The sequence below is a fragment of the Procambarus clarkii genome, chromosome 72 (genome assembly GCF_040958095.1).
Source record: "Procambarus clarkii isolate CNS0578487 chromosome 72, FALCON_Pclarkii_2.0, whole genome shotgun sequence".
NCBI lineage: Eukaryota > Metazoa > Arthropoda > Malacostraca > Decapoda > Cambaridae > Procambarus > Procambarus clarkii.
Genome location: NC_091221.1, coordinates 6,457,643 through 6,476,319, shown reverse-complemented (window position 1 = coordinate 6,476,319; position 18,677 = coordinate 6,457,643). Strand labels below are relative to the sequence as shown.

The 18,677-nt window shown below is 52.0% G+C and overlaps 1 protein-coding gene across 3 annotated transcripts in view; it reads right to left on the bottom strand.

Annotated features, from left to right (window-relative positions):
- ec (echinus) overlaps positions 1-18,677 on the bottom strand; it is a 292,962-nt gene that overhangs the window by 54,824 nt on the left and 219,461 nt on the right. For all 3 annotated transcript variants that reach the window (XM_045767592.2, XM_069312385.1, XM_045767593.2), the window contains one exon: positions 9,122-9,214. In XM_045767592.2, coding sequence (XP_045623548.1) covers positions 9,122-9,214 — 93 coding nt within the window. The remainder of the gene's footprint in view (positions 1-9,121; positions 9,215-18,677) is intronic.

Here is an 18,677-nt window from a genome sequence, read left to right as displayed (position 1 = left end):
CTTGTGATCCTGTGGTCCCGGGTTCGATCCCAGGCGCCGGTGAGAAACAATGGGCAGAGTTTCTTTCACCCTATGCGCCCTGTTACCTAGCAGTAAAATAGGTACCTGGGTGTTAGTCAGCTGTCACGGGCTGCTTCCTGGGGGTGGAGGCCTCGTCGAGGACCGGGCCGCGGGGACACTAAAGCCCCGAAATCATCTCAAGATAAAGATACACACGCCTGGCGGGCGATTGGACTGCTCTGGGGTGGTAGTCCTGTGGGCCCGGGATCGATTCCCGGCCGAGGGAGAAACAAATGGGCAGTTTCTTTCACCTAATGCCACTGTTCACCAAGCAGTAAATAGGTACCTGGGAGTAGACAGCCGCCACGGGCTGCATCCTAGGGATGTGTGTTTAGGAGAAATATTTGTAGTTGATATGATGGAGGAAAAATAGAGGTCGACTGTCAGTACTTTAGACAACCAACGGTTAGAAAGGCGGGGCCCAAGAGCCAGCAGCTCGATCCTGCAGGCACAAATAGTAAACACACAAACACACACACACACACAGGAATTACAGGCTCAGGAATCTGTACACCAGTTAATTGACAGTTGAGAGGCGGGACCAAAGAGCCAGAGCTCAACCCCCGCAAGCACAAATAGATGAGTATACACACACACACACACACACACACACACACACACACACACACACACACACACACACACACACACACACGTGTACAAGAACAGGATTGGGAGTGAAGTCAGACTAAGGAACAGGTTAGTGTATAAAGTTTTACAAGGTGCAATGGCCACCGCTGCCTATACCACACGCACTTTCCACCCTTCTGCACTCTCACCATAAGTCACAATACCACACCTGGGCGGCGTCTGCTCACGCCAATATGGCTCCAGCGATGTGTTAGTAAATATCGCCTCGCTCAAACATCAGCGGTTGTAGTCTCCCTTCACTGTTGGGAACACTGTTGCTTGTCCTAGATTGAGCTACTGGGAACAAAACGTTCCAAGTAGCACGGTTTATGGCGAGCCCGTAGTGGACTGACCTGGCACAGGAGCGTGGCTGTGTTAGGAAGACATGATACGACTTTAAATCCAGACTTCTAATGTTTAAAAAAAAAAAGAGACATTTATTGTGTTAACCAAAATATAATAAATGTCTTTTTGGTTTAAAGGTTTAACTAAAGTATATTTATTCCCGCCAGAACTTACTATCGTCGCACAACGCAGTAGTTTTGGCGGGAAGAATTGGCGGGCTGGCGTGCTGCCAAGTTGACGGTGCAGCGGCCCGCCCAGCGCGACCACGGGCCGCCTTACTCTTGCCAGCGACTCACTCGGGTCACAATTGGGGAGCCGGTCGGCCGAGCGGACAGCACGCTGGACTTGTGATCCTGGGTTCGATCCTAGGCGCCGGCGAGAAACATTGGGCAGAGTTTCTTTCACCCTATGCCCCTGTTACCTAGCAGTAAAATAGGTACCTGGGTGTTAGTCAGCTGTCACGGGCTGCTTCCTGGGGGTGGAGGCCTGGTCGAGGACCGGGCCGCGGGGACACTAAAGCCCCGAAATCATCTCAAGATAACCTGAAGATAACCCTCCCAGGACCAGGGGCCGCCCAGTGACTCTCGCTACTGTACACCTCAGCACCTTACTCTTGCCGCGACACACTCAGGTCACAGTAAAACAGGAAACACGGCGCCTCTCGCCTGAGAAAACACGTTTTGCTGGAGCTTGACGTAGTAAATAAACTACACATGGAGGGGCAGAGCTACTAGCGTCCATTAGAATTAGCTACAATGGGTTATCATGTATAATACACACACGATGCTACATGCGCACTGAATGTTAAGGAGCTCGGGAATAGTGAACACGTAGTGGATGGTCTCTTACTCATCTGGCCCCACGCTGCCGCCACCCCACCACCTGTGTGAGGCGACAGGTGGTGTGGAGTGACACAGGTGGTGTGGAGTAACACAGGTGGTGCTGTGGAGGCAGGCCAGGCGGCCCAGAATTCCTCACAGCGGCACTGAATGAAAGCCCAGACGCGGCCCCCGGCCACCTGACCAACTCCCCGCATGCCAACCCCCATCTCTTCCCCCCCCCTTCCACCTGTGCCTACCTGGCCCCCCCTCCCCCCGTTCAATGCCATATTAGCTTCAACGCCCCCCCCCTCCCCCCCACCCCGTTCAATGCCAGCTACAATCCATTCCTGACCCTCGCCTCACAGCGTCTGGCCCAGTTAACTTCCGTTTCGCCAGCGTAATCACCTCCGAGGTTGTATATAAACATAGCGAGGTTTCTCTTGCGGTCTTACGGGCTCACCATAGCCCGTGCTACACGGACTCTTCGTTCTCAGTAGCTAAATCTGAAACAACAACATTCTCTTGCGTGCAATTCAGATTCCGCACTGCTCCTGTGCCAGGTAAGTCCACTACGGGCTCACCATAGCCCGTGCTACTTGCCCCGCTCCTGTGCCAGGTAAGTCCACTACGGGCTCACCATAGCCCGTGCTACTTGCCCCGCTCCTGTGCCAGTCCTGTGCCAGGTAAGTTACGGGTTCACCATAGCCCGTGCTACTTGCCCCGCTCCTGTGCCAGGTAAGTTACGGGCTCACCATAGCCCGTGCTACTTGGCCCGCTCCTGTGCCAGGTAAGTCCACTACGGGCTCACCATAGCCCGTGCTACTTAGAACTTGTTCCGAGTAGCTGAATCTATAACAACAATAACTTCTCTTGCGTGATTTAAGGAGATAGGAATTACACCATCTGCTTAAGGAATAAGGATGTTCCTCTAATGTTCAGGCCTTAAGCCAGGGGACCTTAGGCCAGGGGGAATAGTGTGGCGGCAGGCCAGGGGGAATAGTGTGGCGGCAGGCCAGGAGGAATAGTGTGGCGGCAGGCCAGGAGGAATAGTGTGGCGGCAGGCCAGGAGGAATAGTGTGGCGGCAGGCCAGGAGGAATAATGTGGCGGCAGGCCAGGAGGAATAGTGTGGCGGCAGGCCAGGAGGAATAGTGTGGCGGCAGGCCAGGAGGAATAGTGTGGCGGCAGGCCAGGAGGAATAGTGTGGCGGCAGGCCAGGAGGAATAGTGTGGCGGCAGGCCAGGAGGAATAGTGTGGCGGCAGGCCAGGAGGAATAGTGTGGCGGCAGGCCAGGAGGAATAGTGTGGCGGCAGGCCAGGAGGAATAGTGTGGCGGCAGGCCAGGAGGAATAGTGTGGCGGCAGGCCAGGAGGAATAGTGTGGCGGCAGGCCAGGAGGAATAGTGTGGCGGCAGGCCAGGAGGAATAGTGTGGCGGCAGGCCAGGAGGAATAGTGTGGCGGCAGGCCAGGAGGAATAATGTGGCGGCAGGCCAGGAGGAATAATGTGGCGGCAGGCCAGGAGGAATAGTGTGGCGGCAGGCCAGGAGGAATAGTGTGGCGGCAGGCCAGGAGGAATAGTGTGGCGGCAGGCCAGGAGGAATAATGTGGCGGCAGGCCAGGAGGAATAGTGTGGCGGCAGGCCAGGAGGAATAATGTGGCGGCAGGCCAGGAGGAATAGTGTGGCGGCAGGCCAGGGGGAATAGTGTGGCGGCAGGCCAGGAGGAATAATGAAGGTCATTCACAAGTCTCCAAGTACCACTGGCTGCACCTTACCCCTATTCACACCATCTTCCAGGTATACTGAGTCTCACTATGCAAGAGATGCAACTGGCAGTTTACTGAAGCTACCAATGGCTTTACTGGAGCTACCAATGGCTTTACTGGAGCTACCAATGGCTTTACTGAAGCTACCAATGGCTTTACTGGAGCTACCAATGGCTTTACTGGAGCTACCAATGGCTTTACTGGAGCTACCAGAGTCATCACAGTAAGCTACCTCAAGCACGTCGAGCCGGTCGGCCGAGCGGACAGCACGCTGGACTTGTGATCCTGTGGTCCTGGGTTAGATCCCAGGCGCCGGCGAGAAACAATGGGCAGAGTTTCTTTCACCCTATGCCCCTGTTACCTAGCAGTAAAATAGGTACGTGGGTGTTAGTCAGCTATCACGGGCTGCTTCCTGGGGGTGGAGGCCTGGTCGAGGACCGGGCCGCGGGGGCACTAAAGCCCCGAAATCATCTCAAGATAACCTCAAGATAGCACTCCACGCAGTAAGGAACGCGTGCCAGGATCCCCGCTAAGCAAGGTGCACAAAAAAGATCTCTAGGGAGAAATCAACGGTAAGCAAGAAGTGATCCAACCAGATGTTTCTCTCTCCTCTCATGACCGCCTCACTCGGGAAGACGGCACCAGCCACTTCCACCTTTAAATGCGGATGTAAATGAGCCGAAATTTCTCCGGGTGTTCCCTGGTGGTTACGCCACTGACGCTCCCGCGTCTCCGGACGTTTGGAGGTCACTTGGCATCTAGGAAGTGTGGCCCCCACAGGCTTTCTTCTCCCGTGTCTTGGACTTGACTTATGTCTTGTGACTGGCTTTGTCCAGCCACAGAGTACACTCTCAGTCTTGTCCTTACTATGGCTTTGTCCAGCCACAGACTACACTCTCAGTCTTGTCCTTACTATGGCTTTGTCCAGCCACAGAGTACACTCTCAGTCTTGTCCTTACTATGGCTTTGTCCAGCCACAGACTACACTCTCGGTCTTGTCCTTACTATGGCTTTGTCCAGCCACAGACTACACTCTCGGTCTTGTCCTTACTATGGCTTTGTCCAGCCACAGACTACACTCTCAGTCTTGTCCTTACTATGGCTTTGTCCAGCCACAGACTACACTCTCAGTCTTGTCCTTACGGATGGCTTTGTCCAGCCACAGACTTGTCACGCAAGATAAAATTCAGCGAGCTAAACTGGCTTACTCGTAGCCCATACAAGGCTTACGAGCGGGTTGGCGCTGTAAAACAGTGTGTAAAGAAAAAATTAGTAATACTTGGTTAAATCTTGGTGCTTAAGGCTGCAGGGAAGGCTCAGGCAGGCAAATATGGCGCCTGCTTTAGACTAGCGATGGTAGCAACTGAAGATGTACAGGTTCGTAAGTGCTTGCGTAAGTGCTTTCGTGAATCTGGCCCCTGGCCTCCACACACTGGTGAGAGTAGAGGCCCAAATGACATACTAAGCCTGCTTTTCTTGCGATTTTCTCACTCCTGTTCCGTCTTCAAATCTGCGACAGCTAATACCAAGCCCATAGATTCGAATCCTCATCACAGCTCCTACGGATTTTCTCTATGGCAGCTAATACATAGTGACGTCAACCGCGCTACACATAGATAATGATGTGTACACGTTGACAATTCCACGTTAATTCAGGTTCGAACCCTCGTCACGGCCCTTGTAGATTTATCCACGTGAATCTTATTTATTTTCATATCTACTTTGCCATGAGTGGTAAAACCTTATCTTGAGATGATTTCGGGCCTTAGCGTCTCCGCGGCCCGGTCCTGGACCAGGCCTGCTGGTTACTGGACTGGTCAACCAGGCTGTTGGACGCGGCTGCACACATGAGATTCTTTGTTGACCCCGTGCGGACCCGTGCCTCAACCTGGCACACATCCAGGGCACTGTCGCGATGTTTAAAACATTCAGTTTTTAAATACCAAATATTAAAACACATTGTTACGAAGATAACGAGGCTGGTAATGCAAAGTTAGTGAGGCTGTAATTGTCGTTATGACCTAGAAGGGGCAGTTCCCCCCCCCCCACATACCCATGGCCAAGAAGGGGCAGTTCCCCCCCCCCACACACACATACACAAACCACATCTACTACCTTAATATTCCCGCCAAGAGCTGGAGAAACTGCCCACCTGCCCCCCCTCCCCCCACCTTCAACTGGTGTCCACATTATGAATGAAAACATGATGTGATTGGCTAGCGTGTCAGAACCACATTACCACGGTGGTAGGTTCATTGTAGTGGCTGGCCAGGGTGTGGCCACTCCTCTTACCCCCCACATCACACCTGCTGGGCCACACCCTTACCACACCTGCTGGGCCACACCCGCACCACACCTGCTGGGCCACACCCTCACCACACCTGCTGGGCCACACCCGCACCACACCTGCTGGGCCACACCCGCACCACCCATGTTGAAGCACGTTCTCTTTTGATTTGAGTTTGTTGTTGTTTAAGATTCGCTACTGGGAACAAAAAGTTCCAAGTAGCACGGGCTATGGCGAGCCCGTTGTTGATTCGAGTGTTCAAAGTTGTATCTACGCCACTCCCCCGTACGAAGTAAACACACTGGACTAAGGCTCGTTCTAAATGACGTGAGAACCTGTACAGTTTTCCAGTGATTACTGTCTTAGAATACCAGCGCATCCCTGACTGCTGCTGTTATAGATTCAGCTACTCGGAACAAGTTCCAAGTAGCACGGGCTATGGTGAGCCCGTAACTTACCTGGCACAGGAGCGGGGCAAGTAGCACGGGCTATGGTGAGCCCGTAACTTTCCTGGCACAGGAGCGGGGCAAGTAGCACGGGCTATGGCGAGCCCGTAACTTACCTGGCACAGGAGCGGTGCTGAATCACATCCCTGGCTGCTTGCTCACTCACGCTACTGCTTACATTCCCCCGAATTCTGTTTTACAAGCAAAATGGAAAGCGAACATTTGAACACAATATTATCAAACGTGACTCTGGCTTGCCTTGAAGTTACCTTGAGGTGCTTCCGGGGCTCAGTGTCCCCGCGGCCCGGTCGTCGACCAGGCCTCCTGGTTGCTGGACTGATCAACCAGGCTGTTAGACGCGGCTGCTCGCAGCCTGACGTATGAGTCACAGCCTGGTTGATCAGGTATCCTTTGGAGGTGCTTATCCAGTTCTCTCTTGAACACCCAGGCTGCCCACCCAGGCTGCCCACCCAGGCTGCCCACCCAGGCTGCCCACCCAGGCTGCCCACCCAGGCTGCCAAAACCTCTCCTCGAAGTTCGTGGGACTTACCAACAAGAGGACAATTTGTAGAAATGCGAAGGAATGAGTTAATTCGAATATAATCTTAATCCTTGCGACCACCGGTGTGTTCTACCGGGTATAATGTATGTGGGGACTATGGCATCGCACACACACTGCCCACTACGACAGGCGCACCATTAACCCTAAAATACTAGCCTAACCTATCCTCTTATCTTGAGGTTATCTTGAGATGATTTCGGGCCTTAGTGTCCCTGCGGCCCGGTCCTCGACCAGGCCTCCACCCCCAGGAAGCAGCCCGTGACAGCTGACTAACACCCAGGTACCTATTTTACTGCTAGGTAACAGGGGCATAGGGTGAAAGAAACTCTGCCCATTGTTTCTCGCCGGCGCCTGGGATCGAACCCAGGATCACAAGTCCAGCGTGCTGTCCGCTCGGCCGACCGGCTCCCTTGTTGCCGTGCGTGGATGAGAAACTATGAATAGCCAGCTAGTTGAGCTCAGCTAATTAATAATAGTCAGCTAGTTGAGGGCAGAATAAATCTCACTCAAGCATGTAGTTAACAAGTCATCCGACAACCAGGATGACTGCCGCTAAGCTGGGCATACAAGAGGTCAGGTCACACCCTACCATATCGGAGCCAATACGGCTTGAAATTTTAATTTGTTCGGAAGATGGTTATCTGAGAAGGGCCGGAGGCTGGGTAGGGAACCTTGGCTGTGACTTCACAGACTTAGGACTGGCTCCCTGGCGGGGGACCTCCAAGATAGTGAGGTCGTCTCAGGTCATTGTCTTCTGATAATATTTGATGCTAAGCAGGAAGCGGTTAGAACACACATTATTGGCTTGTGTATACACCAGATCTGGCGAGGCTGTGGGGGTCTGGGTGCCAGGGTGGGGGGTGCCAGTGAGGGTGAGAAGGGGGGGTGCCAGGGTGGGGGGGGGGGGTGCCAACACACAGCATCACCGCACCAGGGACCTACTTTCTCCTCTACAGCTCTCGGCCTACCCACTTGAACGCTGCTGACCCTGAGTGAGTACTGGTCTGATAATTAACATTGCTTGCTTATAGTGCGTAGAGGTCAATGTTGTTTAAGATTCAGCTACTGGGAACAAAAGGTTCCAAGTAGCACGGGCTATAGTGAGCCCGTAGTGGACTTACAGGAGCGGAGCTGTGACTGCTGGTCAAGAGCAGAATGAGAGTTATAGGTCGAGCTGAACAAATCCACAAGGGCCGTGACGAGGATTCGAACCTACGTCCGGGAGTATCCCAGACGCTGCCTTAATCGACTGAGCTACGACATGGTCAAGCTGTTTGGCTGTGATGATTGATTGATGAAGATTAAGCCACCCAAGAGGTGGCACGGGCATGAATAGCCCGTAAGTGGTGGCCCTTTTGAGCCATTGCCAGTATCAATAGACGATACTGGAGATCTGTGGAGGTGCGGGGGCACCCTGCGTGACGGGAGATGTCTCCCGTGTGTGTGGCTGCGTATGATGACTGAGGTGTCCATATACATCGCTAGTACCTATCCCATCATCCCAGTATACTAGCCAAGCATGAGGATCGGTAATCCTTGCCTAGTCCTCCCCTGTGCCCCATCTCACTCAAAACAGAATTCTTAAAATAGAGATGTGAATTACCCGGTAACATGATAGATGTGGATCCCGGCATTGTTTCAAGCATAAGACATATATATGAATGAGTTTGGCTTGATATAAACAGGAGCCGGTCGGCCGAGCGGACAGCACGCTGGACTTATGTTCCTGTGGTCCCGGGTTCGATCCCGGGCGCCGGCGAGAAAGAATGGGCAGTTTCTTTCACCCTATGCCCCTGTTATCTAGCAGTAAATAGGTACCTGGGTGTTAGTCAGCTGTCACGGGCTGCTTCCTGGGGGTGGAGGCCTGGTCGAGGACCGGGCCGCGGGGACACTAAAAAGACCCGAAATCATCTCAAGATATGATAAAAAAAAAGAAAAATAGGATAGAATAGGATAAAAAAAAGTCCTTCGCCAGCATATTCTTAAGTATGATATGAGACTTGTGAAGGAACCCGAGGCATCGTAGTGAAGGTGTGGAGGACTATGGTGGGAGGACAGGGAGACAGGGCTGAGGACAGGGAGACGGGGCTGAGGACAGGGAGACGGGGCTGAGGACAGGGAGACGGGGCTGAGGACAGGGAGACGGGGCTGAGGACAGAGGGTAGCTGAACAGCAAGACAAGGTGGCTAGACTAGCCCAGGAGACTCACCTTGAGGGCGCAGAAGATGCAGGCCTCAGACATGCAGGCGTGGCCATTCAGCTCCCGGAAACTCCGCCGGAAGATGTCCAGATGCCACAGCACCTGAAGGAGGAGACAGGGAAGGTGGTCAGCTGGGGGGTGAACACACCACTCAGGCAGCAGGGCGAGTACTACCCTGTAGCGAAGTGTAATCTCCACTACCACAACACATATCATTAACACACTTACCCAATACACTTTAAACACTTACGACAGATTAAAAAGCCAAAACATAAATTGTCTGAGATAACTTACAATCAAAGCTGTGATATAAACAAATCAATACCGAGGTTCGCTTATGAGGTTAGTGTATAAAGTTGTTCAGGAGTAAGTAAGTAATTATCAAAAGAAGGCACCAAACCGGGAAGGCTGTGTAGCACCATCAAATGCGCAGAATAATCAGAGGGTGTGTTCAGGAGTAAAAGGTAGTCTAGTAGGCTCAGGAATCTGTACACCAGTAGATTGCCGGTCGAGAGGCGGGACCAAAGAGCCAAAGCTCAACCTCCCCGCAAGCACACCTAAGCGAGTACACACACTGGGGAACCACACTGTACAATTTCACGCTCAGATTGTCGCCATGATTACGGTGAAAATAGGAGTAGCAGTCGTCGACCTGAGCGCCCCGCCACCACCACCAGGAGGGAGCCACTCCTAGCCACGCAGTAAGGCGCACACACCCGCTACCTCCATCACTCCTGCACACTCAAATGAATGACAAAAACTGCAGGAAAAAAAATGCGGAACTTATTTTCCATCGACTATCATCTAGGCAGCGCAGTGTGGCGGGCGTGGATGATCTTCCTGGTGGTGAGGGCAACAGCCCGCCTCATAGGCACCTCAATCGTTTCTCTTCCTAGCAGCAGGCATTTCAGGTTAAGTTTCAAAGTCAAGGTGGTGGGCCAGTGCCTCCAGAGTCACTACTGGTGCCACACCTGCCTGCCACACCTGCCCACCCACCTATATGGTTGCCGAGTACTGGTGAGTGGGGGAGGCGTAGGTGTGTGAGGGGAATATGAGAAGCCAGTATGAGGGAATGGAAAGTCGGTGATAATAATAACGAGGAACTCCCTTACTGCCGCCAACAACGGGTACACACACATTTGGGTTCCTCAGTATCTATACACAAGATGCGACAATGCAAAGTTTATGTCTGTAAATAAGAGAGATGGGAATATATGGGTGGTGGTGTTGTGCATGGATGGTCCCGTCTGCACCAGGAAGGATGGGGACCCTGGCGCCGGCACCACTTCTCCACACTCACCCACCCACCCACACACACACACACACACACACACACCCACACACACACACACACACAAACCCCCCCCCCCCCCCACACACACACTCGTTTGTAGTAAATACGATAGAGAAAAATAGGTCGGGAGTCTGTACATTATTACACAACCAATGGTTAGAAAAAAAAGAGTCCAAGAGCTAAAGCTCAATCACTAAAGCACGGAGATGACAAGATTATGTGGTGGTCTCCTGGCAGCGCAGGACCAGGCCGCCTCCTGCACAAAGTTGGTTTATACAACTAACAAAGATTGATTGATTGATGAAGATTAAGCCACCCAAGAGGTGGCACGGGCATGAATAGCCCGTAAGTGGTGGCCCTTTCGAGCCATTACCAGTATCAAAAGATGATACTGGAGATCTGTGGAGGTGCAACTGCACCCTGCGTGACGGGAGATGTCTCCCGGACCAAGTGGTGACCAAATGGTGGAAACAACTAACAAAGCTTCGCATCCCTATATATAAGAACAAAGGTAACTGCAGAAGGCCTATTGGCCCATACGAGGCAGCTCCTATTTATAACAACCCAACCCCACTCATATACATGTCCAACCCACGCTTGAAACAATGGAGGGACCCCACCTCCACCACGTTATGCGGCAATTGGTTTCATAAATCAACGACCCTGTTACCGAACCAGTATTTACCCAAGTCTTTCCTAAATCTAAATTTTTCCAATTTATACATGTCCAACCCACGCTTGAAACAATCGAGGGACCCCACCCACCTCGAGGGACTCCACATTAATGAATTAGTTACGTTAACCGGTTTATTAATGTGTACCCACATTATAATCAGAGAACACTGCATAAGCCTACAAGATATACCAAAATTTGTGTAACAAAATTTTACAAATTCTTACAACCTGGTTGATCCAACACGTGCTGCAACAGATTTGTAGGCTGCTGCAAGCAACAATCTAACTGATCAAAGTAGCACCAGTCTGTGTGCCGGTGTAAGAACATTAGAACATAAGAACAAAGGCAACTGCAGAAGGCCTATTGGCCCATACGAGGCAGCTCCTATTTATAACCACCCAATCCCACTCATATACTTGTCCAACCTGCGCTTGAAACAATCGAGGGACCCCACCTCCACCACGTTACGCGGTAAATGGTTCCACAAATCAACAACCCTGTTACTGAACCAGTATTTACCCAAGTCTTTCCTAAATCTAAACTCGGCTTCCCGTCATTCCCGCGAGTGTCTTCAGCTGATGTAGCTATCAATGAGAGAAGCTGAAAGTGGTGTGTCTGGAGAGACGTTTACAAGTTGCTCAAGACGATAACATACACGAAGCACGTGGCTTGTCATGCCTGATGCTAGAACGCACAGTTGTGTTGCTCTTGGGTAGTAAGTCTCCTCGCTACACCCACTAACACACCAGGTGCTCCAGACGAAAAAAAAGAATAATTTGGTTATGCCATTCAACACATCTGGCCACATCTCTGAACTTTAGTTTTAGCAAGTGAAGAGGTTGATAAGAGGGTGTTGGCAGTGGGAGAGGTGGACCCCCCTCCCCCCTTGAGGTTACCTTGAGGTGCTTCCGGGGCTTAGCGTCCCCGCGGCCCGGTCGTCGACCAGGCCTCCTGGTTGCTGGACTGATCAACCAGGCTGTTGGACGCGGCTGCTCGCAGTCTGACGTACGAGTCACAGCCTGGTTGATCAGGTATGGCCCCCCCCCCAGGGCACACTATACTGTCACCCATTCCCCCCCCCCCACAAACCCCCACACACTCCCCTACCCAAGTACCCCTCCCCCCCCCACATACACCATTCTGGTCGCCTTGGTTAATATTTGAAGATAATTACAAGATGTCAACTATCCTTACATGTAACAACAGGAGGGTAATATTAATGGCGGGCTTAACATAACACAAACTACACCATGAAACGATGGACACAAAAGTATACACATTAAGATTCAGAAAAACCCTAAATAAATACGGAATCTAAATATTAGTCTGTTAGTTTATGTAACCGATTGTCAGGTAAAATAATAATCGTGGTTGAGTATAAATAGGACCTGCCTTCACGAGAGCCATTCTATTGATACTGGTAATGGCTCAAAAGGGCCACCACTTACGGGCTATTCATGCCCGTGCCACCTTTTGGGTGGCTTAATCTTCATCAATCTTGGACACATTCACCATTTGGTCACCATTTGGTTCGGGAGTCATCTCCCGTCACGCAAGGTGCAGTCGCACCTCCACAGATCTCCAGTATCAGCTCTTGATACCGGTAATGGCTCAAAAGGGCCACCACTTACGGGCTATTCGTGCCCGTGCCACCTTTTTGAGTGGCTTATCTTCATCATCACGAGAGCCATGCGTAGTCTGCTCTCTACGAATAGAGGAACCTGCAGAGGCTGTGTAGACGGGGGAACAGGTGTGACAAGACCCCACCATCAACAGGTGCGTGTGAGACGCAGGAATAATCCTCCCCTACAGAGGAAAAGGTAGATGTGACGCCGCTCCCTTGACGCCGGGACGCTCACCCTTACACCACCCAGGTATAGGGACCATTCTTCCCTCCTCCCCGTGCCGGCAAGCCCCCACCAAGGGAGCCTGGTCACTGCTCGACAGTCTGATGGCGATCTCAAAATGAAAACAATGGACTCTGACGTACCAATTTGATACCCCCTAGCTAGGGGGTGATAAAAGGGTGCAGGGGTACTAAACCAGGGGTTGACACACCCTTCCCACAGTGTTTTTTTTTTTTTTTGAGATATATACAAGAGTTGTTACATTCTTGTAGAGCCACTAGTACGCGTAGCGTTTCGGGCAGGTCCCTGGAATACGATCCCCGCCGCGAAGAATCCTTGTTACAACCAAGTACACATTTTACTGTTGCGTTAAACAGAGGCTACAGTTAAGGATTTGCGCCCAGTAAATCCTCCCCGGCCAGGATACGAACCCATGACAAAGCGCTCGCGGAACGCCAGGCGAGTGTCTTACCACTACACCACGGAGACTGTATACACTGTCTCCGGTTTATACACTGTATAAACATCAGAGGTCCGCGGTTGTTCAACGTCCTCCCAGCAAGCATAAGAAATATTGCCGGAACAACCGTGGACATTTTCAAGAGGAAACTAGATTTATTTCTCCAAGGAGTGCTGGACCAACAGGGCTGTGGTGGGTATGTGGGCCTGCGGGCCGCTCCAAGCAACAGCCTGGTGGACCAAACTCTCACAAGTCAAGCCTGGCCTCGGGCCGGGCTTGGGGAGTAGAACAACTCCCAGAACCCCATCAACCAGGTATCAACCAGGGGCTCCCATACCCCGTGTGAATTTAGAAACCAAATAACAGGGGTATGGAGACCAGACCACACACTAGGCGGTGAAGGGACGAGGACATTTCGGTCCGTCCTGGATCAATCTCACAATCGACTTGAGAATGGTCCAGGACGGACCGAAACTGGTGACCAGGACGGTCATGCTGGTGCCTAATAGGTCCAAATGGTGGACCTATTATAGTTTCCACCGTCTGGTGAAGGGGGACTGGAGGTACACTGGCTTTGTAATCGTAAATAGGTTAGCCAACCCTTCATCTAGTACGACTTTACGGGCTATTCATGCCCGTGCCATGGCTTAATCTTTATCAATCTAGTACGACTCGCGACCACATTATTATATCGGGGTGTCCACCGACCCATAACAGGAGGCTGGCAACTCTAGCATTATTAGACTCATTCGATGTGTAGTTGTGTTGGTCGTGGGTCGAGGCTTGAGGAGCGTCGTGAACTATTGAGGACAGATGTGTGTGTGTGTGGCAGGTGTGTTGATGGTCACTAGTGAGGACAGGTGTGTAACGTCGTGGGAAGCTCTCATTGTAGTAACAATGAATCAACGTCCAACACGTTAACTAAACGTTACTAGAGCATGTTTTGCCTGATGGGAAAAGACGCAACAATAAAGGCAGGGCTGGCTGGCTGGCGCCTCCACCAGGGCGGGGGCGCCATGTTAGACGGCCACAGGAACACCCTTACCAGCACCACATCCTTACCAGCACCACACCCTTCCCAGCACCACATTGTCTTAGTGAAAAGGGTGTGGCTGGCGGGGTAAGGGTGGGAGTGAAGGGTGAGACGGCACAGACAAAAGATGTTGGAGATCAGCAGCTCTACGATAGGTGATGACGGAGCTAATACAAGTCAGAGAAGGGACATTCCTTCCCAGTGGTGGGGGTCCCCCAGTGGTGGGGGTTCCCCAGTGGTGGGGGTCCCCAGTGGTGGGTAGACCTGTCTCCCCCCCTTCCACGACCACTTCACAGGTCCCCCGCTACCCACCTACCCTTCCCACCGACGTCTTTGCAATAATACCTCTCCCAGCGCGGTACTGCAGAGCGTGCAGGCCCGGGAAGGATGGGATAGGGGACGAGAAGAGGTTAAGGAGAGGTGAGCAGCAGGGGAGGGAGAGGGGGGGAAGGGGTGGATGTGTGTGCCAGTTGGGGGGTGACTGGGGTCTAGGGGGTGATAGTTTACGATACAAAACACTGAATAGGCGGAATGGTGCGATAGAATAGGGGGGATTGGGTGAGGTAGGGCAGGGGGAAGAGGGTGCGGGGAAAAAGGTCGGGATAGAGTGAGTGGATAGGATGGGATAGGGTGGAAGCAAAGGTGAAAGAGGCGGGCAAGACGAGCAATTATCTCAGTCGGCTGGTCAGTGGGCACCCGCGGTCTCTCCGCTCTTACCTGCAACTCCTCTCCTTCACGTCGGTCACCACCACCACCACTGCACACCCACAAGCCGCCACCACCACCACAAGCTGCCACCACCACCACTGCACACCCACAAGCCGCCGCCACCACCACAAGCTGCCACCACCACCACTGCACACCCACAAGCCGCCACCACAAGCTGCCACCACCACCACTGCACACCCACAAGCCGCCACCACCACCACAAGCTGCCACCACCACCACTGCACACCCACAAGCCACTACCACCACCACCACAAGCCACCACTACTACAAGCCATCACCCACACAAGCCACCACCGCTACTACAAGCCATCACCCCCACAAGCCGCCACTACCACCGTCAGTAGCATACGAGCCGCTAGCAAACATTAGAACATGGTTTAGAAACCTAAATCACAGCCCCTGTCTACACAATATTAGACCAACACTGGAATATGCAGCACCGGCATGGACTCCCCACCTTGTCAAGCATAACACCAAAACTGCAAAATACGAGTCCAGGAGGAGAGACAAGGTTCAGGACGCCAGGGGCCCGGTCCCCGACCAGGCCTCCACCCCCAGGAAGCAGCCCGTGACAGCTGACTAACACCCAGGTACCTATTTTACTGCTAGGTAAGTGGGGCATAGAGTGAAAGAAACTCTGCCCCTGTTACCTAGCAGTAAAATAGGTACCTGGGAGTTAGTCAGCTGTCACGGGCTGCTTCCTGGGGGGTGGAGGCCTGGTCGAGGACCGGGCCGCGGGGACACTGAAAAAGCCCCGAAATCATCTCAAGATAACTTCAAGACTATGGGGGGGGGGGAGGCCACGTACACACAGCTTCCGACCTACACAAAATTGCCCAACAATCGAAGCCAATTTACTTTCGCTACTTGCAGTGATAATTTCTTGCGATTATCTTGACAAGACGCAAGTTATAGGCGCACACTATAACCCCCACCAGGCTAATCTCGCCCATGGTGAGGAGTAATGCCTGTAATCACCATCAATGACCTACAATTATCACACATCACTCACCTGTATTCAAGATCATGTTCACTTCAGACATCGTAAACTGTATAACTGGGCTGAGTAAGTTTTTCATGCCGCAACGCCAACCACTTGAAGTGGTCGGCAGAGCGACGGCCTCGCTTCTTGCAGGTCAGCGTTCGATCCCCCAATGGTCTCGTGATCAGACACCTTCACGTCGTCATTATATCCCAGAAGCCAAATCCCTCCCATGTGCTGTATAAGCACACTGGCCTAGAGCTGTCCAAGTCCACTACGGGCTCACCATAGCCCGTGCTACTTGCCCCGCTCCTGTGCCAGGTAAGTCCACTACGGGCTCACCATAGCCCGTGCTACTTGGAACTTGTTCAAAGTAGCTGAATCTATAACAACAACAGAGTTGCCTTCTGCTGTTCACCTCATACCTCAAGTTAGGCTCAGGACGACTGTAGGTATGAATTCTCATACTCAAACCCATCGTCTTGCCCATCCTCAACCCCCCCCCACCCCCCCCTTACCTTGAGGTTACCTTGAGGTGCTTCCGGGGCTTAGCGTCCCCGCGGCCCGGTCGTTGACCAGGCCTTCTGATTGCTGGACTGATCAACCAGGCTGTTGGACGCGGCTGCTCGCAGCCTGACGTATGCCTGGTTCATCAGGTATCCTTTGGAGATGCTCTGGGACGCAGGTTCGAATCCTCGTCACGGCCCTTGTGGATTTATTCATTATCAAAGGAGATCAGCTGACGAAGGAAATCCACCTCTTACGAGCAGGAGGAGGATTACAGCCGCGGTAATCCGCCAAAACAATATAATCCCAGACAGACGGAAGCCGTTAGCTTCCGGGGTCACGACAATTAAAATTATGTCGTTTTTCGGAAGAACGAGGAGGGGGGGGGGTGTTGAACGAGGAGGGGGGTGTTGAACGATGGGGGGGGTGTTGAACGATGGGGGGGGGGTGTTGAACGAGGGGGTAATCCACTGTGGTATGTTGAACGAAGGGGGGTAGTGTTATTGAACGAGGGAGGGGGTGTTGAACAAAGGGGAGTAGTGTTATTGAACGAGGAGGGGGTGTTGAACAAAGGGGAGTAGTGTTATTGAACGAGGGAGGGGGTGTTGAACAAAGGGGAGTAGTGTTATTGAACGAGGGAGGGGGTGTTGAACAAAGGGGAGTAGTGTTATTGAACGAGAGAGGGGGTGTTGAACAAAGGGGAGTAGTGTTATTGAACGAGGGAAAGGGGGGTGTTGAACGAGGAGGGGGTGGTGTTGAACGAGAGGGGGTGTAACGTCGCTTTTCGAGCGTATGCGTTACACAAGACCAAAAACTGTCGTACAGCAAAATGGAAGCGACGTGAACTGTCCCGTTTTCTGGACGTGGAGAAGCCTTAGGAGATCGGGCTGGGGGAGGCGGGAGAACCATCGTGGTGAAAGAAAACGCGACAGGTTTTAAGGAGATACTCACGTACTACACACACACACACACACACGCACACGCACACGCACACGCACACGCACACCACCTCGGAGCTACTCCAGCATGACGGAGACATCTCACACCTTCCCCGTGGAGCACCACGCACGAGCCTTGCGTGCACTATGGTTACTGCAACCCGTTCTCGCAAATTCGTAAAGTCAATATTGACTTATTAACTACGTGCATAGGTGATATACTAAACATAATAGATACCCTTAAAAAGATTCATAGAAAACACCGACCTTACCTAACCTTGTTAGTATCTTAAGATAAGCATCTTATTGCTTCGTAATTACAATTATTACTTAACCTATGCCTATTATAGGTTAGGTAATAATTGTAATTACGAAGCAATAAGATGCTTATCTTAAGATACTAACAAGGTTAGGTAAGGTCGGTGTTTTCTATGAATCTTTTTAAGGGTATCCATTATGTTAAGTATGTCACCTATGCACATATTTAATAAGTCAATATTGACTTATTAAATTTGCGAGAACGGGTTGGGTTACTGATCTTCCCCTGCTCAACCCTCCTACCTTCTCCGCAGGCAAAGTCAACATCGGTCACATGTGCGGATGGTCACATGTTTTGGTGGTTAGTTATTAGTTGTGACACTAGTTTCTAAGTGCTGTGGTTAGTGCCATGTTATCAGGGATGTGTGATGGGTGTGAGTGCGTGTGTGTGTGTGTGTGTGTGTGTGTGTGTGTGTGTGTGTGTGTGTGTGTGTGTGTGTGTGTGTGTGTGTGTGTGTTTACTAGTTGTGTTTTTGCGGGGGTTGAGCTTTGCTCTTTCGGCCCGCCTCTCAACTGTCAATCAACTGTTTACTATTTTTTTTTTCCACACACACACACACACCCCAGGAAGCAGCCCGTGACAGCTGACTAACTCCCAGGTACCTATTTACTGCTAGGTAACAGGGGCACTTAGGGTGAAAGAAACTTTGCCCATTTGTTTCTGCCTCGTGCGGGAATCGAACCCGCGCCACAGAATTACGAGTCCTGCGCGCTATCCACCAGGCTACGAGGCCCCTTACGTGTGTGCGTGTGCGTGTGGTGTTGGGGTGGGGGTGAGACC